Source organism: Xiphophorus couchianus, chromosome 20 (genome assembly GCF_001444195.1).
Source record: "Xiphophorus couchianus chromosome 20, X_couchianus-1.0, whole genome shotgun sequence".
Classification (NCBI taxonomy): Eukaryota; Metazoa; Chordata; class Actinopteri; order Cyprinodontiformes; family Poeciliidae; genus Xiphophorus; species Xiphophorus couchianus.
Window position 1 is genome coordinate 12,227,292 of NC_040247.1, and position 24,518 is coordinate 12,251,809.

General features: G+C 39.7%; 1 protein-coding gene across 5 annotated transcripts in view; it reads right to left on the reverse strand.

Annotated features, from left to right (window-relative positions):
• Positions 1-3: 3 nt before the first annotated feature.
• The window catches only part of kcnab2a (potassium voltage-gated channel subfamily A regulatory beta subunit 2a), a 98,408-nt gene continuing 73,893 nt past the window's right edge, over positions 4-24,518 (reverse strand). For all 5 annotated transcript variants that reach the window (XM_028001820.1, XM_028001817.1, XM_028001819.1 and 2 more), the window contains 13 exons: positions 20,267-20,310; positions 19,052-19,089; positions 18,712-18,791; positions 13,478-13,522; positions 12,957-13,001; positions 12,082-12,125; positions 11,801-11,887; positions 10,264-10,349; positions 10,036-10,156; positions 8,720-8,814; positions 7,720-7,840; positions 5,191-5,279; positions 4-4,086 (listed from right to left, as the gene is read on the reverse strand). In XM_028001820.1, coding sequence (XP_027857621.1) covers positions 3,997-4,086; positions 5,191-5,279; positions 7,720-7,840; positions 8,720-8,814; positions 10,036-10,156; positions 10,264-10,349; positions 11,801-11,887; positions 12,082-12,125; positions 12,957-13,001; positions 13,478-13,522; positions 18,712-18,791; positions 19,052-19,089; positions 20,267-20,310 — 985 coding nt within the window. In that variant the 3' untranslated portion in view covers positions 4-3,996. The remainder of the gene's footprint in view (positions 4,087-5,190; positions 5,280-7,719; positions 7,841-8,719; positions 8,815-10,035; positions 10,157-10,263; positions 10,350-11,800; positions 11,888-12,081; positions 12,126-12,956; positions 13,002-13,477; positions 13,523-18,711; positions 18,792-19,051; positions 19,090-20,266; positions 20,311-24,518) is intronic.

The following is a 24,518-nucleotide window of genomic DNA, read 5'->3' on the forward strand; positions in this document are numbered from 1 at the left end:
TGGTTTACCATTCTTATCTTTTATCATTACTTCATTTAAAGATCAAAGCTGTACATCCTGTCTAAGTTTCAGATTCAAGCACAGTGCAGATAGCAACGCCTGCGAAAAAGAAAAACTCTAAATAAAAAGAGAAAAAGGCAGAGGTGATCACAACCAGAAGTATGTACACAAAGGTCAGAGTATGTACAGAAGGTACCAGGCTCCCTCCGCGTCGTCTTCAGAGTGAATTCAGTACAATGCTGCACTAGAGCATTCCTCAAAATGCCCACGCAACACAAATTCTTTGTTTTGGTCAGTGTTTTTTTTTTTTTTAACTCCATACAATACTGACAGCATAATGCAGCATGATGGAAAATAAAATTAACAGCTCGTATAACTTTCTCTATGGCATTAAAGGCTAAAACATAAAAAATATATTCTCTGTTTGATCTAAGCTCCGTCCATTCGTGGATCTTTTACAAACTGTCAGAACAGGAAACATGATCAAACTAGGAACACTTAAAGCATTAATTTTCCCTGCACAGATGAGGGTACCACACACACACACGCACCAAACATGACATTATTCCGACAATGTCCAGTTAGGAGTAACAGCGATGGGCCATTAAGATGCACAGCTTTGCAGTTCAAAGGAAAACAAACAATTACTGAAACATGTTTATTTTAGTTCTTGGCAAAAGAAGATGGACACCACTATGACCTCCAGTCTCTGTAAATGATGCTAAACTGAAGATACTACTGGATTAGATTAACTAGAGAAGTTAAATTAATGCTCATTTACTCCCTACAGAGGAGAGGATTTGATGAGTGCATTAATGTGGTTCCTTCCATAAATAAGATCAGAAAATGAATCTGAAATTTGTGTTTTCACTCTTTTAACTCAATGCCAAAAACAAAAGCTGTGTTACAAAGAATCAGGGAGTCCTGAGGCAAAATAATATTTTCTTCTTACTGACTCTGCTCAAAAAAGTGCAAACCAGACCAGTGACCACCAGGAGTTTGCTTGCTTGAGGAAAATGTACAAACTCAACACTCCCATTATTTATTTCTTACTAGAGTTGCACACCTAGAGGTTAGTTGGCTCCATTGAAGTAAACCATCAGAACTGCAAGAATTATCTGCATAAGCCCTTTAGTTTCTACTGGTTTGTTCTGAGGACTGTAAGGACGTAGGCCGTCCTTACAGTCCTCAGCCTCACATTAAGCTGCGAGTTTCCCGTTTTATAGTTTGGTTTTGATCAGATCTGGTGTTAAATGGCTCCAAATCAATTCATCCCTCTGCATATTTGTACAGTAAAACTTTATTAAGTCGTGCCTATAATCTAATTTTATTTAACTATGTGTGAACTTTGGATTATGATTCTGATCTCCGTTTGGGCAACTTGATGACTTCTGATCAAACATCTGGTAATATTTTATTTCTCTGTCTCAGCAGGAGGCTACAATCAGAACACGCTCACCTCCTTAAACTCTGGTCTGAGAATAAACGCAGAAAGTATCGACACCCCTTGGACAAGATCTGAGGTTTTGAAGATTGACTTATTTTAATGTACCTTAGTTTCTGAGAGTAGAACCCTGTAAAAAGGATAATATTTTTACATTTTATTACACAACCCAGCCTTGTATAATATTACATTTATCTTGAACAATAGGCTCAGACTTCAGGTTTTTAGCGCTCTTTTATTCTGTGGATGAAACAGACTGATGCGTTAATTAAGGAGCTTTAATGATCCTGGCAGGTAAAGTTTTGCTTCTGTAAGACAAAGATAAACCAGCTTTTCTCTCCTGGGATCCAGTCTTTATGCTGGGCTAAGCTGATGGTCAAGTTTAGCAGAAAATATTAAAGTGGCATCAGTCTCACTTTTCAGCAAGAAAGAAAATAAATGTTTGTTTTTTTCTTTAATTTCCTGAAATGTCACATTGTCCCTTTTAAAGTCTCAGACTTTTTCTCCGCTCCCTGCAGATGAAAACATCAAGACACAGGAACTCCACAGACAAATCTACTTAATATTCTTTTTTTTTTTCCAGAGAAAACAGCGTGGGCTTTCGCCTGTTTTATTTACTCAGACAGAAGATACGACAAATTGGACTAAAACGTGGATCAATTATTACAGCAGGCTAAAGAGCAGGGTTGGATTATTTGTCCCCTGCTGCTACACACACCCACCCCCACACACACCTTAAATCAGTTTATTAAACACTCAAAGAAAAGAAAGTTACATCTCATCCACTCTGATTATCCCCTCAATTGCAGCTGAGAAGCTCTAACATCTCTATGATTATCGCTAATGTGAAAGTTTTTTTTTTTATCTGCACTGTTTGTTGTTTTATTTTTTTGTAGTTTTCTGTTAACAGTTTATGAGCTGCAAAGATTTATGTACACGATTTTCTAAGCTGAGAAGCGTCATCTTGTTTCTCCCGTTGGCAGAAGTGTCACATGCGATCTGCTTGTGCTTCAGTCGTGGTAAGAGAGCACCCAAAGGACAAACAGCGATGACATCTGCACTGAGTCTGTGTGATCGGGTTGTCTGCTGCTTTAACCGAACCTTACCGACCCAAAAGCACCGAGCCGCACTACTTTACGCATTCTGCATATGAAGGGCGTATTGATAACCACTTTAATAGTTTGGTCAGATCAAGATAAATATGAAGTAGAGTCCATCCCATAACTAGGTATACCAAGCCGGACAGCACATGCTTAAAGATGACTCAAAAACCTTGCAGGAAGTGAAAGTGTGTCAGCTAAAAAGAGATGAAGAAGATCTTTGGCTCGAGCCATGCTAAAAAGAAAACCCCAAAAAAAACAATGAAATAAACACTAAAGACTATTTGTTACAACCTCCCAAACGCACACCAACGCACACATGAAACCACCTTCTTCGTTCCCTGAGCTGCTGCCGCCCACTGATTAACTGGACACGTGCCTCCTTCCTCCCACTCCCACCAGTCGAGCCTTAGCTGTGGACACAGTGGGTGAGGGTGGGCAGCCAGCCAAAGCGGAGGGCCGCCTACCTATGCTGAAGCCCGAAGCACAGTACGATGCAACTGGAAATAAGGCAAATACTTGAACAAAACTTGACCAAAGACAGGTTTTGGTGGGACGTGATTGCTCCCTGTGCAGCCTCTAAGACAGGGGCGGGTCCGAGGGGGGGTAGGGAAGGGGGCGCGGGGACACAGTGATGCAGACGAGTGCAGCTCCTGTTGGAGAGCAGGAGCTTCGATGCGTCAGGTTGAACGAGCGTACTGTCAGTGGGAAAACGGAGGAAGAGGAGAGGCGACGTGAATCTATAGTGCAATGATTGTGACATAAGACTGCTAATACTCATGCTCTCTCTTCTTTAAATCGACCCCCCCCCCCCAACAGCATTACTGACAGTACTAAAGTGCTGATTGTTGAAGCCCTCGAGGGGGCTGCTGACGTCGACAACACAAACGTTCCTACAGAGAAACTTTGACGGACTTTTACAGTACACACGTGTTTGTAAACAGAACGTCTCAGGAACAAATGCATGGCTATGGTACATGTGCAACAGCAATTCCCGTATATTCGTACAGTATCAACTTTATATATATTTTTTTAGTTGCATTCAGTTTTAGAAAAAGATTTAAAAAAAAAAAAAATCTGGCTGCCAAGCAAGCATGTGCTTATTTACTTTTCTTTAAAAAAAGATGTTTTTCCTTAATTTTCTCTATGATTTTAAAGTACGTTCAGCTGAATAGGATGTATAACTGATTTACTTATGAGCGCATATCCCTAACCTCTCTTACTGTTCTGTTTTTCTCTGTTATTCCCGTCCCGTAAAGGTGACTCGATTTATTCCCACTTTTTCTTATCTCTGTAACTCTAAATGAGGTGCCCTGCGTGGCCTTGGTGAGGCCAGACTCATGCGCCAGGGTCTCACTCAGTAAAAGCTCAAGCAAACAGAGGATCAGGCAAAGGTGGGGCGCTGCGGCTGCAGGCCGGGTGCAGCCCTGCCGGGCGGGGCCGTCGGGCCCGTTAGGAGCGGTAGTCCTTTTTACTGTACGGCTTGTTCCCCAGGATGCTGTCCACCTCGTGTGTGATGGACGACGACAACTTTGGAAGAACCTGTGAACACACACAAACATGACGTTGAATTCATAGCCACAGTTACGTAAACGGGAAAAAAAAGCATCTTATTTTACCTGATCTGCTTATTATTTGTGCTGTAAAACATTTACAGAGTTTTATGTCAGATTTCTGACCTGTTAATACTGATTTGGCAGATTCCTCTTTAAACGGTAGCATATAGGAAGATATAAGATCATTGTGCAGAATATTAGAGGTTTTTCAGGCACATCCAACCAAATTGAGATTCAAAACATTTCTTTGCGCCATAAGTAGCCATTAGAAACAGCTGTAACCAGCCAGATACAGAAATCTCTTATGATTAGCGAACTGAATAAAGTCCAGGTCTGTCATAGATGGCAGAATGGGCCAGTGTTCTTATCCGATTAATCGTTGGCGTAAGTGATAATTACTAAAATAATTTTTAGTTGCAGCCCTACTCAATATTATGAACATAATACATTAGAAATGTAGAAATTAAATGGAAGATATATTTCTCTGGACTTCTTAAAGAAAAACTAATTTATATGTGAGACTGTGTTCTAATTCTAGGTTTGGGATAAAAAGGTCTGGCAAGAAGAAAACTACAAACGCCTCGGGAAATGTGAGAGTAACATTTTGAAGCCGAAATATCAAATGTACACAGTGGGAGTGGATTTAGTGTGCACAAGCGTAAACACAGTCAGGAGTGAAGGCAAAGCATCAAACTGGAGGAGACGGTGGGGGGGATGCTCTTCACTGTGGGCCAGGAATAATGTGAAGTGAGCACCCAAAGCCCCACCAGTATGCGAACCCCATTAAAAGAGCAAGCCTTATCAGCAGAGAAAGAAGTGGCCGTGAGCTCGTCTCCAATCCCCTCGGCAAATGATACTGGGCTGACCTTATTAACGTGGTACAGTAAAGCAAGAGAGCGTGCAGCGGTGAGCTGCCCAGGAGGACAAGCTGCACTCGGGAGCGGAAGAGCTGCCGCTTCGCGCTGGAAGGCACGAATATGAATCCGATTAGATGGCCTCCGTCCCATTCTTTTGAAAAGGGAAAACTTTTAATGTGCTCTGCAGCAACAGCAAAGAAGGAAAAACAAAGAAGAAGGTTCAGCGGCCTCACCTGGATCGCTCCTATGTTCTCCATCAGCTGGTCGGTGTTGGACGCCCCTAAAAGGACAGAGCTCACCCCCTCGTTCCGTAGGCACCACGCTGCAGGAGATCAGCAAACACTGATGACGTCCCCACCACCACACACACACGCCGGGCCACATCCATGACTCACACACACAAACATATGCTGCACAACATGACACCATTTCACAAAGTGAATCTATAATTGATCTACAGCAAAACTAGGTAAAATATTACATCACACACAGTTTTAAATAGATGTATATTAACTTTCTTCATTTTGCTTGATTGTACATAAATCTCATACCTCGGTTCTCTGTCCTGCAGAGTCACTCAGAGCGACTTGGATACCTGTGTTGTGTAGCGAATGACACAGAGGTGTTGCCGTGTCTCAATAACACTAAATAAATTACACAAACCTGGGAAAAGCATGGTTCTGATTGAATAAATAATCAAGCTGTTTTAACCTGCTATCTTAAAACAACACGACTGCCACGGATATCACATCTGCACTTATTAACCTGCAAAAATTGCCTACATACGTTTGTGAAGTTTCTGCATCTCCACAATCAGTTTCAGTATTGAACCAGCGCAGCACTCTACATGTTTCTCAGGACATGTTGATGTGAGAGCAAATCATTCATAAAACATTTGCTGATCACTGCGAGTTCATCACACAGAGGCTTTGGCCAGGATTTGCTTTTAATTATTTGCACTGCAAATACAGTAAAATTACATCATAAGGCAAACAACTTTTCCTTCCCTCTTCTCTGCCTCCTGCCTGTCCTCGCCAAGGGGCCAAGAGAGTTTCATTACCTTAATAAAAGTGCTGCCAGCCTAATATTGGGCATGATGAGGTTGCAGCCTTGGCGATAGGCTAGCGAGGCCACGGTTCTGTCTAATTTTCAACAGCCCACGTCACACTAACTCAGGCCACATATAGTGGATTAGCTACTGCTACCAGGCTCCTCCAGGACCCAGATATGTTGCCATTAAAACAATGAACCATAACAATCGCACATTTAACTTTTTAAATGTAGAAAGAGCTCAAATCAGTCTGGGAATTATCGCACATCTTTAAGACTCTGCAGAGAACATTTAAATTTGGCAGATGTATTTTCTTTATGTGGTGGTGCAATGTGGCATGAAGACGGTCATATTTGCTAAGCTAGAATTTATGGTGTGCATCTTTAAATGAGTATTTATGACAGTTTGTGTGATTTGTGGGTTTTTAAAGTTGGATGCTGTACCCAAAAACATTAACACAACGCTAAACATTACACAGGAGATTTACCTGGAGTATAACTAGATCTTCTCTTTTTATATAGTTGCTTTTTTCATCCGTGTCTAAGGTTGTGTGTCTGCTTTAAAGAAACAGCTAAATTTATGCTTTAGCAAAAAAGAAAAACTGCAAACCTATCTAAAAATAAGGTTGTGCAAAGCATTATTTTAGGATTTCATCAGTGAACTCTGCTGAGAACAAGCAGAAAACCTGACAATGTGCAATTATTCTGAACAAATCGACACAAAAACACCACACTCCTGCATGGTGCGTTATTATAATTGGTAGCTGTATTATGCAATACAACTAAATGCTTCTGCAATTCAGGAGTTGTAAGCAGATTACAGCACAAAGGGAGGCAAAATGTTGCTGTAAAAATAGTGGGATTACGATTCAACACAATTCCTCCGCCAAACTGAAAATACAACCCAGAAAACGGGAACAGTTGAAGCTTTTTCCTCTGGATTTGTCATGAGTACACGATGCCTGGCGGCAGGGAAAAGACCAACAACTTAGCTTAACTTCATTCACTTGTCACATTCACTCTCTAAATCCTGAATTTAACACCTGCTTTGCCAACACAGCCTCAAGCTACAGTAAAGGCAGAATGATATCAATCACCGTTTTAATTCAACGCTGGAGTGAAAAGGACTCCACAGTAAGCATAAATCTGCTGTGCTGCCTTCAGAAGCCCAGAAAGGCGTTATGGGAATTGGCTGTCGACTAATGGGGCGTGAAACTTGATTTATGACAGTATTTTACAGTGAGGGTGAAGAAACTGCAGCGATCTAATCTGAGATTGCAGACTGAGTCTTGGATTTATTCACCTCATAGCCAACATTTGACGGTGGGGTTTCTGGCTCTGCTGCCAGCAGTGACTAGATACCTGTCACCTGCGGATTAATTTCAGGGATCCTGTTTTGATGCAGACTTGAAGCTGTTAAATGCATGAGACAACCTCAGATTACTCCATGTGTTTGCATGCCATGTGTCGACATTCACAACGTCTCCGGGTCTTATTAAAGGAATGAGTCAGAGGCATGTTTACTGTGTGTTTACGTCCCGCGCATTCAAGATCCTACGCTGCGAGTCTTTCACACCAAGACAGACATACACGTGACAACACAACAGAGAACTCAGACAGCTGCGAGAGCGCCGCTGACCCCGGGCCAGTCCGAGGCAGAGGGACGGACAGACAGACAGAAAGAGAGAGAGCGGCAGAGTGTATCTGCGTACCGATTGCGAGTTGGGGCAGTGTGCAGCCCAGCCGCTCCGCGATTGCCTGCAGCTCTTTCAACTTCGCCTGCTGACGCCGGCCCTCCTCACTCAAGATCTTGTCCTTCAACCACTGGTAGCCCTGTTGAAAACATAGCACACCTGCTCAAAAACACAGCCCTGCTCACATCGTCGTGTCAGCAGGGCCCGTTTTTAAACACGTGACTCTGTCTTCAGCTGTCAGAGCCTCAGCCGGGGGAAACAAAGCTGCTCCTGCTCAAGTTCTGTTTGTTTTGTTTTTTTAATCATCACAAAGTTATGGAAATCCTGTCCTGATTACTATACTAACAGTATGAAACAGCTGCACTTAGCTGAGGTACAAAACGTCTCAACCAGGGATGCTACTTTTCACACAGCTTAAGAGCCAGAGACACACAACATCTACAGGCAACACTGAGCCAAACAAGAAGCAGGAACTGCACAACACCAACACAAAGGGTCTGCTTTGTCTGTGTGCTACACAATCCACACAGACAAAACATGCCACTTCACCACAGAGGGACACAACAGTGTGAAAGATCAGGGGTTAGTATGAACAGTTTATCCTGAATGCTCATTTCACTGATGGAAATAAATCCTGACTTCTCCCTTCATAAAAACAATTTAAAATAAACTTTAGAGAAAAACGCGTCTTTTGCTTTAAAAAATTTACTCATTCAGGTGTTGTTAGTGTCAGATTAAAGCTATTTTCTATGTGAATATGTCATATATATTGTGTGCATTTAAATGTACTGGGCCGGAGTCGGCTTGCTGACAAACGGCGTCGTAGAGGTGCATGGCGTGAACACGGCACTGAAAACACACACAGGTACACAGTATGCAGAGCTACAGAACCTGAAAGAGACAGAGGCACAATGAAACAAACGAGCTGCAACCAGTGGGGGAGGGGCGACACAGAGCAGTGAGAGTGGGCACAGATGAACGGAGAGGTCGGTGGGCAGCGGAGAGGTGCTGGGTCTACCTTCAGAGACGCCCGAGAGTACGGAGGCACCCTGCCGTCGTATTTCCCTGAGATGATCCCACAGGCCAGCGGAGACCATGTCATGGCGCCCACACCTAAAACAGAAGCAGATTACCATCATCATCATCATCATCATCAGTTCTCATTTGTATAGGAACAAATTACAACAATGTGACAAGATGTTAAAATTTGTACTTTACGAAGTACAAATCAGAAAAATTGCAACATTCTTTTATGGGTAGTTTTACCAACACATTCCACCACAACTGGAACTTTGAGAACCTTTAGAATCTTGCTGTGGCCTGAAATTAAAATAAATTTGGCACCTCTGCAGTAGCTGAACTTTAAACTTGCATCTCAGTAATGTGTGTTGGCATGAGAGAGTCTCAAGGTACAGCAATATAAAAAAAAAAAAAATCTGATTTCAATTTGTTTTTTTTACTTTTTCTAGGATCGGGTGTTTTCTTTGTTTAATGGGGAGGTGGACAATGTTGCTTTGTTGTCTACACACAGCTCATCCTGCTTTCACCTCCATCCAACATCCAAATGGTAATGCTGCAGTTGGCCATCATCTTCCTCTCCATAGATTGTCAGCAGAATCTCTTCAGTGTTGGAAGGTCATTAGAACGTTACTCTCCCATGTGACACTGTGCTGAATCATTCGAGACATAAAGGTTTGTGATTTGCTACCAGATTATTGAGAGAGGGAGGGGTAAATGTTTGTGCCACTATATACAGTATTAGGTAATTCCTGTAAAAGAAAATGAGAAATTTTGCACTTTCCATGCACTGTGTGATTTCTCCCTTTGCAGAGATCTTTTATAAAACTGTCTAGGACTCTAAGACTGCATCTTTATTATTTTGAACATAAAGACAAACAGTTCTCCCCCTTCCCCAGCCTTTCACTGCATTCTGTCAGTCAGATGCATAAATGCATCACACTGAAATGCATCATTTCATAACAAATTTACCACAGTACGATACATAAATGAATCACCAGAAGGGCTAAGCTGTTTTTCAAAATTGTGTGATCAACATGATTTTTAATTTGTTATTTTAGTTTAAGACTTAAAACAGTTGCAATTTGGTTTCAGAATAAAAACTGAAACCAGCTGTAATTTTTCTTACATTACATCTTGGAACCTGTTCTACTACGAGGCTCGTATCTGCTCAGGCTGAACTGAGTGGAAGATAATGGAAACAACTGCATGTGTTCAATATGAAGCAAATAATAATAAATCTACCGCACATGCACCCAATTTACCATAGCAAAAAATCAATACTTCATCTAGAGCAAGAAATGCGTCATTGCTCACCTATCTTATGGAAAAGCTCAGGCAGCTGCACCTCCACTTTCTCCCTCTGGAACATGTGGTACTCTGCCTGCTCGCATATAGGAGGAATCTGGTTAAACTGCCGCGCCACAGAGTACGCCTCCTAAAGGAAAACAACAAAAACACCAAATCATACTGAGGTAATGAAATGAGGAAAATAACATGATGCCTAATTCTTCTTCATGTTGATCTGTTTTTCTGTCTTCTCACCATTATTTCCATTGGGCTCCAGCGGGATGTTCCCCAGTACATGGCCATGCCTTGGTTTATCACATGGGTCATTGCTCTTACAGTTTCTGCAGAAACACGTACAAAAACACCATGAGCTCTCCATGTTGTGCTCCACGATGCAACATAAACATCCTTGACTTTTAATCGTACAGAAAAAACACGTCTGTTATCATTTGCAATCCAAATATCCCAGACAATTCAGGAGGGAGGTGGGGAAGGTGATTATGTTAATTAGAAGCCAGAGAATCCTGATGAGCGTGACATCTGTTCTTAACAAGTCAAGACTTGAATGACGTTCACGTTAATATTTACAAGGATTTGCTTTAAATTTGAAGCGTGCAACATGAAACGGGAGCCAAGTGACATGAATAGGAGATGACAGCCATACGTTCACCAGTTCAGATTTTTAATCGTGCACAAAGTGGGCTGACACATGGGATGGAAGCTTACGTATTTTAAGCATGGAGGGTTAAAAATATGCCGGGGATGATTATTTTTCCTCCCTTTAATATGCATGGTGAATATTAAAGAAATTTATCTCAACGTATTGTATCTCTACATTACTATATTTTATTTAAAGGTAGGAATTTCCACTTGGAGTCAGATCTGACGGGTGCCAAATGAAATCTCCCTTCGCCCGGCTCTAATTTCCGTCTCTTCGTTGGGTGGGGTGACAGTTTGTTTTGTGTGTGAGGCTGCAGAGCAAAACATGAAACGGGTTAGATAACGATCGGGCTTCCCAGACAAGAGCACAAGCGCAGGAGTGTAATAAAAAAAAGATTGCATCAACCCCTCAGTAATCCTGCATCCATCTATTAAATTTACGGATGCCCTGCTTCTGAGAAATCGGCCCTTTTTATCATCTGGTGGCTGCTTGGCTTAGGAAAGTTTTTCTGAGGTGAAAGAGGAGCCGTTAAACCTCCTTTTTCACCCTGTTTACCCCCTCAGCTACCGCCAAAATAAAAGTACACCAGATGGTTTAACCACCGTAAACTCACGAGTAATCTTGAAGCTATCCATATGAAGAAGTCGTAACAAGGCAGATGGGCAACAAAAATAAATAAATATTTTTAAAAATGAAACTATTTTTCAGAAATAAGACAGAGTAGAATATCCCAGACGCAGTGAAGCCTCAAGCCAAAGGCAGAAAGATGACCTCAGGCTCAACTTTAACCCTAAGAGGAACTGTTACCGCTGCAGCAGATGGACACTGGGCGTCCAGCTGAGCCCACACACAGTTAGCAACTCTGCCATTTAAAGGTCTCCAGCATCAGCATCTATTATCATTCTGACTGTGGAGGTGGAAGCACCCGGACCACAGGAGGCGTTTAAAAATAGACGTTTCAGTTACAGGAGGATTGTACATCCAAGTCCTCGCACTGCAGTAGTCATAGAGACGAACAGGAGGCTTTTTTAAATATATGTGTGTATATATATATATATATATATATAATATAAAAAACGGAAAAGAAAACCCAAAATAAAGTGATAAATCCAACAAGACAAACAGAATTACCTTCCATAGGTGTGTTGGGGTCGGGTCTGTTGGCGAAAACCACATCCACGTAGTCTAGCTGCAGTCTTTCTAAAGAAGCTTTTAAACCTGAAAATAAACCCTACAGTAAGTCTCTGCTCCCACATCTACAATGTTCAAGTGCATGAGCAATAATAGGGAGGATATTCTCAGCTTAACTCAGTCATTGTTCCAAATGCAGCTTTGATTCCCTCAACCTGAAGCTGCTAATTAGGAAGTTATTTATCATTTTTAATCCAATGACACGCTGCAACGATGCTTACCTTCTATAATATGTTTTCGAGATAAACCTCTTTCAGTCTCAGCTCTGTAAAAACACAAGAAGCAAACTTTGGATTATTAAAAGTTATTGAGCTTTTCTGCCGCTTGCTGCCTGCTGGTTAACCCAAAAAGCTACCGGTTCAACTCCTGAGATGATTAGAAGGCCAATCACCAGAACGCCCAAATAATTAACCAGTGAACATGTGCTAGCTAAGCTTGTGTTACCTCATAGGGAGCAAAATGGAGAAAAATGTGAAGTATTCTGTGCACTGAGAACTCAGAACTTTTCAGTCTGAAGGTGCATCTCAATAAATTAGAATAATATTAAAAAGTTGTCTCAAAAAGAGAGACAACAGCTGTATACTCTGCAGTCTTTTAAGTAATTTTTACATCTAAACATGACCATCGTATAACAATTCTGTATTTGAAATACTTCTTAAAAATATTAGGCAACACACTATTTTTCTTAGAAACTCAATATATCACTGCGTATAATAAATATCTTTGAGTTTCCCTTTTTAAATTGACTTACTTAAATCAATATACTTTTCTGTGACATTCAACAAATCAAAATTTTTCAGATATTATTGCAACTGCAATGAATCAAGATTCGGTATTCTATTATTTTCTTTATGTTTTAAATAAAGCCAATTAGATCTTTCTCATTTTTCTTGACGTTATCACACAGTGAGAATCTCCTGGTGCTGACAGAACATCATTTCATCCTTTGTGAAATATGAGATTTCAGCTTTACTGAAAAGAACCTGACAACAGATGACACATGATCCCATTACCGGAGGGGGCATCGGCACTGGGTGAGTCAGGAGAAATTACACAGGGAGATAGTTTTTCACTCGGCATCCAGATAAAAACTTACTTTCCGCCCCAGAAGATCTTCGTTGTTATCACCAGACTGGAGCGTCTAAAGATGGAGAATGACAGCACATCTGTTAGAACAGCTGGCACACGAACTTGCTCAGAACAGAAAGACGATAACTAACACAGAAGAGGAATGTGTTTAACCCACACAAGGCACAGGTCTTATATTGCAGCACACACTATAATAGATGGCTTAGACACACAGGAGAATAATGCGTTCATACTTTATTATTTGCTGCATTGACGTGTGCGGGAGTAGACCTCAATCTCATACAATCTACAAATGCTAATCCCAGATCGACAAGACGTTAATCCATTATTCAGCCTCATTGAGAAGGGACACTCGAGCCACGGCCTGTGTTAATCTTGTGTTTTGTGGACTGAGACCTTGCTGTTCTGGATCACAACACACACATTACACAACCTCCTATTATGTTAGAGAAAAGAGATGAAACAAGATATGCTGGTGGGCTGCGACGGAAATTTAAAAACACCAGTCGATTAAGGTGTGCCTCGTACCTCCATCCTTTCTTCTTTATGATGTTCCCGAGAACCACCTCTGCCCTGCGAAGCAGACGGAGACAAGCAGATTAGATAAAAAATAATGCTATGATGGGAGCGTTAAGGTTGGATTTCTGGATTAAAAGGAAGCAGTCTGGCTCTGAGTGCACACAATAAGAGGGGAGGCTTTGGTTCTAAGGAACACCTGTTTAGGATTTGATGGTGTGAATCAGCAGGCAGGTCGGAGTCGGCAGGGCCGGAGCCACCGTTATGTGGCTCATTAGCAGCTGAAGGAGTGCTAATGAGCGATATTATGATCAACATGGGGCTCATTAGGGCCAGGCAGAGAGTGGTCCCTGGGGTGTCTCTGCGGTCCTCTCGCTCTGACAAACAACGAGATGCCACCTGGCTGCTCCGTTTTATACAAAAAGACTTTTGGACACTGAGGTGACCAGAGACAACTGAGGTAGGAAGCTGTGACCAGTATCTGCACAGTGCAATTCCTGGCAGTGAGTTAGCATCAAACACCCAGAGCAGAGAGACGCTCTGACAAGCGATCAAGGCAAAAGTTTATAGTAATTGAGATCAGCACCGGGTTTGATCAGTTTTGCTACAAGACGATGGATACATGCAAACAGAAACTTGGATTATTTTTGTCCATTTTTTCAAAAAAATTTTTGCAAAAATGGCCCAGAATACTATCATCCCTGCTTCTCCAGTTATAGAACAGAAGGTAAAGAACAAAATAGGAGTTAAAAGTGATCAGCATCCTGCAAAACAGTGACTACATCAGAATGAAAACCTTATATTCTTTCTATTATTTCTTATTGGAGCGGCTGTGGCTCCAATAAAAGTGTGTCATGCAATCAGAAAGTTGTGTGTTCGATCCTGCCTTCTTTCCCTTCTTACTACTTGTCAATATGCATGTCAGCCTACTCTTGGGCGATGCAGTCAACCCCAAGTTGCTCACCTATCAGCAATTTGGTATGAATGTGATTCCTGCTAGGTGATTGCAGAATGGCATGTACTGAAATCAGAGGTTGGTATAAAGGCTAAGTAGTCTCTGTCCATTTTTCCTTTTTACATTACTGATAATTTATAAAGTGTTTACAGTCGAAATATCAACTGGATTGTAAAATATAAATCCTTCATATTATGTTGATAAAAAAAATCTACATAATGTGACCGGTGGACATTGACTGAACAACATTTATATGAAATAATAAAGTTAATTTCATGAGCTCTGGTAGACATAAACACAATTTATATTTAGGCCTTATGTAAATATTAAAATGGTAAAGTTTACAATGCATACATCAGTTTTACAACAGTTTACATCAATTTAACCAATAAAAAAAAGCAGTATCTAATAGTCTCCAGGCGTTACTTACTCTGTTAGTATTCTGTTTTACCCGTTACCCATGTGGAGATGTTTATGCGATACACTTCCCAGATACTTTTAAATGAACATTAAAATCGTAACAATAGAATGGCAGGGTAAAATCGAAACATTCTAAATAGATGTGGCTTTCTTAGTCAGTCAACATAGTAATAAACTAATAAAGTTGAACTCCGCTTCTCTTTTGTTTGTCTGAGGGTTTCTTTCTATTGTTACCCTGCTTGAGTGCTTTTTATTATTCAAACAATTACTTGTTTGTTGGTTACTTATTTAAGATCAGCGCTATAAAACATTTAAAACATTCTCTTGCCTGCTCCAGTTATGCCGGGTTCTCCCGGCACACCCAAACATCATCAACCCGACCTCTGCTTTAGCTGTACTGCTGCTTCACATCCAGCCAGCTGGACCCACATATTTTCAGAAAAATAAAAAAAAATCCAGAAATTCTGCCTGTGTGAGCTTACAGTAACAGTGTGTGTCTCCCACGCGTAGCTGGAGGGTTGCCCTAGTGTAAAGTGAGTGATTTGAGCGTCCAAACATAAGGTGCAGTTTGCCTGGAGCATGCTGGCTTTCTGCAACCAGCCATTAATTAGTTTTTTATGCTGCAGAACCGATGCTGTGACTGATAGAGGGAGCCGTGATATAATGCTGCGTGTTTCATGGATGAATAAGACTGTATTGCTTTGAGATTTCCCCATAATTGTGCAGCCGATTCGTCACCCGTTTTGCATGTCAGCCATTTTCAGTGCGTTCAGCAGGAAAGAAGCCATAAAAGAGAATGCTGCTCTGAACATTTCTTTCAGGCTTTTAAATACTCAGACTGTGTGTGTGTTTACTGATAACTGCAGCAACAATGTTTAGTTGTGCATGTTTATCTTTTTTTTTTTCTGAAAAAGAGTGGCCTTTGCATTGGTACAGAAAAGCTAGTCAGTTATGGCAATAAACAAATAAATACAAGAACTCATCCAGCTTTATCATAAACAAATACATTCCAAATTGTGGTTTGGAGTGATAAAATGTAAAAAAAATATACATATCAGCACTGCAGATATCCATGTGATGTGATTTTTGTTTTCTAAAGCTACAATAAGCAGCCTAATGTCAAGCTAGTCTGCACATGCTACAGTACAGTAGCAACATTGAAGCAGCTGACTCTGGAGCCAACTCATCCTCCGGCTTCACATGAAAGCCTTTTCCACACTCATGTGCAAAGTGTGTTCAACTCTTTTGCGCGCGTGTGTGTCATGTAAGCTCCTCGGCGCTGTCAGGATTAACACCTGTGCAACAAATACTGAGCTGCTGTCACACAAATGCTCTCACATGCCAGATTTGTCTCTGTGTTTAACTGCAGGTTGTTTTACAGATCAAAGCCAGAGGAGGGACTGCAGCTGTGTCAAAGATCAACTTTGTGCTCGTTTTCCTGGTTCTGACATAAAACAACACGGAGAGGTGACGTGCATCAGACACGAGCCGCAAAGGACTTGGGGGGGGGGGGGGGAAGGATTGATGTTTCAGTGGTTGTCCTTATTTCTAATCCTAAATATTCTGCTGATGCATCTTTCAAAAACAGAGCAGATAGCAACAAATATTCTCAGGGGATTAAAAACGGACATGCTGCAGTTAATCAGATATGTTGTTTGCCAAGGATAATCCCTTAGATTATTTCAAAGCCTCCAAGTCACTACAAAGCCAGATTAATCCATAATGGAATTCAAAACATATCAGACCTGAGGCAGAGAGAGGCAAGAGGGGTTAAAACATCATCACCGTTCATCTTCTAAACAAATAATTATTTTATTTCATACAAAAAATAGAGACCCATTAATGGGTTATGGAGGCTAAACAACTGTATTTAACACAAAAATCTTTGAAAATATTTTAAAGTTGGTAAGAAAAGCAGTTAGTGGCACTAACTGCTAACTCAATACTCAAGGAGAGGGTGAACTAAATTATTAAGATGCAATAAAACATAAAAAAACAAACATAATGTGACAGAAATAGAGCAGTTATGTTTTATTAAATATGTTTGGAGTCTTTTTGCTTGTTAGAATTTTAAATCTCTCCACTGATGGTAAAGTTTTTAACTATGTGATTTACACGAGCTGCACTTTTTGGGAATTTCTGCCACCTGAGTGAAAAAAAACTGAACATAACAGAAGACATGAGTTGATTTGAGCATCCAGCCTTGAATGTATGAGGACTTGTCATTAAGGGTGCGCTGAGATCCTATTGGCTGGAGCTTTAGATGATAACATACATCTGGCCAGATTACTTCACATAAACTTGTACTTGTCCTTTGTCACCAACACAATGACTGGCTTGGCTGTTCTCCTAAACAAGGTTAGAAAATCAAAATCATGGTACGTCTGGAAAAGCTGCAGAAATGAACAGCTCAGGTGGGATAATATTTTGACAGGACAGTTATTGCACGAATCTGGCCTTGCTATCAGAGAGTGGCAAAAATCACTGTCAAAAGAAAGTCACACCAGGTTGTTTTTGCCTCAAGCCATGTAGGGGACAGCAGACATGTGGTAGGAAGTGCAGGAGGAATGAGCAGAAATATACTAAGCGCCGCCTTGCAGCTGTGATTGCAGCAAATGGTGGCTGCACTAAATATCGACTCAGGACTGAATACAGTTGTGCACATAGATCTGCATTTACTCATTTTCAAAATATCCTTCCACTTCACAATTACACACTGCTTTTTAACACAGAAAATTCTGGAAGAATAGATTGAAGTTTGTGATTCACCTAAATTTTCAAGTATGAATAAATACTTTTTTACATAAAATTCAATGCAATTCTATAGTAAAACCGAAGCTTTTTCAAGCCTTAAATGATCTATTTCCAGTTTTGAAAATAATTCAGCATAGAGACCTTGATGTAAGCAATTTAGCTAGGATTTTTAATCCAAAATTAGGTTAAAGTATTTATATATTCAAGGCTTTATCATGATTTTATTTCTGGATAAGTGCAAATATGGATAATTTATGAATAATGAAAGTGCAGCCGGTGGTTGAGGTGCCACTTCTGGTTCGTGGTTTTTTCCTGTTTTTTCCCTTTTGGCAGTGAAAATAAAACCTGCACATTAATAAGCAGGTCACATAATTCTTTTAAGAAAGACCAAGAACTCCAAAAAAGATTGAGATTTTGTAAAATTGCTGGGTTTCATTGCAGACAAAAATGTATTAAGGTTTGAAGGTCAGATAACTAGAGGCTAATGGAGCTATATCTAATGTCTGTTCTGTTCTTGCAAAGTGCAGTTCCAATTTTCTTTCTTGATTGCCATAAAAAAAGAACATTTTGTCCTTCAAAAGACTTTTCTTAAATAAAAGATCTTACTAGTTTCTTCAAAGCCCGACTGAGGTGAAAGCAGAGTATCTTTTTAAATCCTAAAAGTTTAAAAACTACTTATCTGGAATGATTACAGTTTGCAAAATTGCACCTGTTCTCGTTTTTCTTTCCCGATTCATGTTTATGATAAAATATTGTGCACATTTGTTTAACTAGAAAGCCTGGCAGGAACATCTAATCATAACTGATTACTTGAGAAGCAAGCCCAGGTGTATTTTAGGTGTGAACCGGTCGCTTTGACCTGTAATCAGAGCATGTTTTTAGCAGGAGGCATGAACAGAATATTTATGAACTGCAGAGAGGGAGACAGATTTTGTTCATGTCATGATAAAGACTGTTTTTTATTACTGCTGCACAAATTAAGTGTATTATTTCTTGATGACTCACACCTGACATGAACAGTGAGCCAGTAAAGTATCTGTACTTTGAGGATTCACAATCTATCAGCAACTAGAAGCTTGGCAATGTCTACCATCACAGCGATACAGGATATACTCACTTCCCAGCAGCGTAGACCTCCGCTGTGTCAAACAGATTGATGCCATTTTCATAGGCCAGAGTCATCAGCTGTTCTGCCATCTGTTGATAAAACAAGGGGTAAAAAACAGACAGGGGGGCAGGATGAGCTGATGTGAAGCATTACAGCTTCTTAATTATTCATCTGCCTTCCCAAGACTAAAGATGGCTACAGTGCCAATTAATAAGGTGAATTATTTGGCTGTCGGCAGCAGATTTACAGTAAGAAGGAGGTAAAACTGGGTTTGCTGAGCATTCTGGGAAAGGAAACTTCACTGTGAATGTTTTTAATCTCAAGCTTTAACGGATCCATCTGCTCTCACCTCATCTGTTATCTGTCCACCGAATGTCACCCATGTTCCTGCAGAAGGTGACAAGGAGGCAGAGCCACGTCATGAACACACACTAATAAATAGGTAAGAAGAGACAGCATATATTCTAAACATATGAACATATTCTACAAGAAACAAGTTCAACCCCCAAAAAGTTAAACTTTCTGAAGTAGCAATAAAACCGATAATACTTTTTAAAGTAGTTAAAATAGTTCAGGTTTTATTATATACATTTATTATGACAAACATAACATTTATGACAAACATTTATTTAGTATTTTTAATACAGAAATGTTTTGTTATAACCAAGTAAAGGTTTAACCCTAACACTAACCCTGCTGACTTAACAGTTGACCAGAAGACAGTCACTAGCCCCTCCCATCTGAAAGTGAAAGCCACAAAAGTTCAAATCTGCTGGTTCACACAGTGAACCAAGGATATTGCAGGAAAATACAGTGGAAGGAAAATCTCTGTTCAAAAAAGTGCATTAGCACTTAGGAAAAAAATGCAACCTAGAGATTAGAAGAGTATGTTGCAGCTGGAGTCGGTGCTTCCTGCTATGTATACTGTTGCAATGCTCATAAATAATTAATGCTCATGGAAACTGTCACGATTCTTGTGTTGAGCCATTCGTGAACAACACAAAATGTCAAAGGAATTACATTTCATCTTTTAGCAACCTGGGCTCCATTAACGCCTCTGTAATGCCACAGGCTTTGTGCCTCAATGTTACAATGTGTCAATGCTGTAATTCATAGAACTGAGAATGAGTGTGTTTTGAAGATGGATGCTAATATTTCTCTTCAAATCTTAGTTTTTTATATTGGTTTTATGCAATATGTAAATTTTCAGAGAAGCCCACCTTTGGATTTATTTTATATTTTTTTAGCTGTAAGAGACAATCACACCAAATATAGATCTTTTTTATGTAAGTCTCTGCATACCGATTCTACATAATATGTGCATTGAGTTACTGGTATGAATAAACCTTTTGAGAAATTTTTCTGTCATTACAATGCTATGTCCTAAAATAGCACATAATGTAAAATGTCAGCCTAAAAATTTTAAAAGTGTGAGCAAATTTTTCTGAAGTAGAAGCGGTGCCTTCTTTTATAAAGGTAATGTAAAAAATAAAGTAGAAAGGTCATTTGCTTTGCACACAAATTCATCATGTGTGCTGCTTTTCAGATTGTGTCATGATCTCACCTAATCCAAGGCAGGAAACCCGCAGACCAGACTTTCCAAGGTTTCTGTCAAAACAGAGGAATAAATTCACATTAATGTTGAGCTGAGGTGGCAGTGATTTGTGAAGGTTTTGTGCTCCAAAGGCAGCTTCAAGGAGCAATGTAAATCTTTTTTTGTTTGTTTTTTTGTTCACAGTGACTGGGTAGCACATATTGTAGGTAAGCAAGTATGGCAAGAAAATAAATTTTCCTATATGCTTCTGGAGTCATTGGTTTTTATTACAGTTGGGGCTTGCAGTCGCAGAAGTTGGAAAAAAAACCAGAACGCTGTATGGATTTGGAGTGAGTGTGCATCTTCTGCAGCTCTGAGGAAAATGGATGAGGAAAAAGGCAATGTGCAAATCAACACTGACAATATGCGTGTGTGTGTGCGGGGTGTGAAATGTCAAGGAAAATCAGAGGGGAGGGGGGAATGGCTCTTAAGCAGGCCCACCAAGACATCCAGAGAAATTTCTCTCAGCCTCCCTGTGACTAAAATCCCCTTCAGCAATGAGCAACTTTGACTGCTCAAAACAACTTGCTTCTGAAAGCCGCTGTATCTGAGCCAATCAAAGCCCAGACCAACCCTTCTGGTGACATTCACAGCTTGGATTCTTGCGAGCCTTTAAAGATTCCTCTGATGTCTTTTGCTCCCTGTTAACATGCAGGATGTTAAGAGTTATGAGAGTTATGAGCAGAAGCAAACTCTCTTTTAAAATGATTTAGAAAGGACCCAAACTCTATATCCACATCTGATATATAAAAAAAGATCCCAAATGTGCTGAGAATATAATATGAAGTTTGTTACTCTTGCTTAACAGTGAATAAGTGAATAAATAAATAAATAAATAAATGTGCCATGAGGGATGATGTAACGTGCAGGAGTGGAAGTTGGTATGTGGGATGATAACTAAAATAATCTGTTTAAGGCTGGCTGTATATTGCAGAGTAGAGAGGGAAACAGAAGTGTGAGCATGTGAATCAGTACAGATGTTTGAGTTTGAGGATGCTGAACCGTCACTCTGGTTTAATTTCAAAATCTCAACAGGGTCATAACAAGAGGCTTGAATTCAGGCTTCAAATAAACCAAAACTAGGAAAGAAAATGTTAAAGATTCTACTTTTACTGTCACTGTCCAAAGGAACCCTTGAAGTGACGACTGGACAAGTACAGAAAACATTAAAAGGAGAGGGACGAAAGTTTGAAGATATCTTTTATCTGTGGCAAATCTCCCTCAGTAGTTTGGTAAACACCTACCCTCTCATACTTTAAAAGTTTCTTTGAACAATAAACCAGTGTTGTTACATTCATGGTCTGGTAACAGTGTGCTAAACGGAAACCTCCCCAACATGTGCATGTCATGGTGCGGCATCATCCCTTGTTTTGCATGACATGACGACACTTTCTGCGTTAGACTGCCTCCCCATCTCCAACATGGTAGGTCTATAACTGGTTAAACCAGGTCCAGAATCAAAACATTTTGTGAATATAAAAGTGTTAGTTACAAAGTGCTTACTGTAGTGGAAAGCAGCTATTTCTTCACTCAGAGCACAAGAAATACATGTCCGTGAATAAATGTATGTATTTTTTTACAGTATTTTAAGATTGTAAATATTAGAATTTAAATGTTGATTGTGATAATAGGTTTTTATTACTGATAAATGCACCTTTATCAGTAATACATGTCATTTTATAAATTTTACTGTAGCATTAACTACACATGCATGTTTTCTTGAAAACATCCATATTTTGCACCTTCTCTGCTACTGTTTGCAACACTATACAAGAACATTCAGGGAGGGCCTGTGTATTTTTTGTACTAATCCTAAATTATGAAACTAAGAATCACATTCCTATTAATAAAATGTATTCATATTCTTGAGTATTAATTGCACGTTCACCATAAATATCATGGTACATAAAAGTTTTTAGAAAGCTTCAAAATAAAAATCTTTCAATGAGAGGCCAAAGGAAAATGTGGCTGTGGCAGCAGAGCTACTCCTGAAGTTCTTGAAGGCTTCTATACTTCTTGTCTCTAATTTGAATGTTTGTAAATATTTTAGTCACAAAAATAATGGCATGGAAGTTAATGAATAGTATCACAAGTATTAATGTAGTATGAATAAAGTAATTTACAGATGGTGAGCTGGGGGTAGCATGTCTGCTGAGCAGCTGGCAGGAGGAGGATGGATTCCTCAGCAGAAAGCTAGACCTATTAACTCATGTCTTATACTTGGGTCACTGTATGCAGAGTAGAACAAGAAAAATAAATAATATTCTGTACAATAAGCACATTTTCTAAAATAATACTTAGAAGGTATATTATATACTTTTTGTTGAATCTAAGCATCAAATCAAAATACATAAATGACACTTTTAACAGTTATAAACGCAACAATAAATGTGTTGGATTATTTCATGATAAGAACGAATATTAAAATACAAACTATCAGTTTTATAATTTGTGTATATTTGTGATCAGATTCTGGCACATTCACTTGGGAAACATCAATAACCAGCTTTATGCAGCAGTTTTTACTTTTAATTTTTAAACTCAGATGAAACTTTGCACAAGTCAGATTTGTTTTACTGTTCCCTTATTTCCAGTTGAATTCAATACTACTCCAATGAAACGTCATGAAACCCTTCACATAAACACATTTGCATGAAAAGAAATGCAGATCAATTGAAATCAGGAGGTCAGCAATCAGAATAAACCAGAATTGGACACTGCTTATCTCTCGGAACTAATCAGTGGCAGCTGATTCACAAGCAGGGTGACTGGATGGAGTGCACAAAGTTTTCTAAAAAAAAAAAAACAAAACAACTCATGTTCCAAAGAAGCATTTACAGACTTCCCAGACAATCTAATAAAGACACTGGAATACGCAGTTCTGCCCTTGCCATTACTCCCATTTAAGGATGCCCTTTCATAGGCGCATTGTTCTCTTGGATATTTGATTAGAACGGTCTTGGTTACTGCTTTGTACTGCTGCAGTGGCCCTTTGCTACGGTGGGGTCAGGTTCCAGGTGAGGCTCAGCAGAGAGGAGCCCTTACAGTAAAGTCGTCCCTCTGACATCCTTCTCAATAAGAAGAGAGTAACGGCTGTACACTAGAACAAAAGTTAAGCGCTTCCAAATTGTTGCCTCTTACATCACATTTTTACCGTTTTTGGTTGTTGTTTTTTTAATCACTCTTCATTAAGGCAATATTGGCTTGTAAATGGTTACTTAATAATTTAGTAAACATAAGGTTGTTTATTTGAAAAAGAATTGTACAAAACAGGAAACTTACTAAGAGGTGTTTGAAATGAGCAGATCTGAAATTAAAACTTGACATCTCAAGAACTATGACACCGAAATTATCAACAGAGAGGGACCAGACTGGAGGTGCAGATTTTGAGCAAAATTGCACATAACCTAGGAGGTTAGTCCACGTCTTAGCATTGGTAATGATTTTCAGACAGTTTGGGGTTTAACCTGCCGAAAAAGTTTTCAATCAATCTTTTCATTTTCTCTGCTCATCCACACTGCACCCAATCTACTTATCTGACCAGTCTAGTCTACTCAGGTTTGACTGCCGCACACAGCGTACACACTTAGATGAACAGCTGGATCACAGCCAATCAGAAGGAATTGATTGGTTTTGATTGATTGGCTAGAGAAAGTAAAAGGTAGGACCCCTTTACTTTCTCTAGTTGGTTTGGACAACGATATGGAGCTAATTTGTATCTGTTGTTGAACCACAGCTAAGATGGACACAAACAATGATAAAAAATGAATTCACAACTATGCATAAACCCTATTAATGACAACTTGATCAATCAGTTATCTGCCAAATCAAAATGTAATAACTCCAATAGATGAGTTGATCTGGTCTATTGTTCCACAGAAAAACAAATCAGCTCAAAAATAGCTGACAATTTAATTAATACTACCAACCTGAAAGTTTATCAAGTAATAAAATAAAAACAAAAAAATAACATTTTTTTCTTGGAGTATTATCAGTCCTTTAAATATTCTACACAGAGGAGAAGCATTGAAGATCTTAGATTAATATCACTCTTTCTATTCAGACACCTTGACTGCACAGATGAGACATGCGATGGCTCAAGTGGCCAAAGACAGTCGAAGGATTTCGTCGAAAGGAAAATGTGATGAGGCCATTTTCATTAGATCTTGGATCTATTTCACTGCCGGGATAAACACATTCAGTTACTAAGAGATTAATTGGT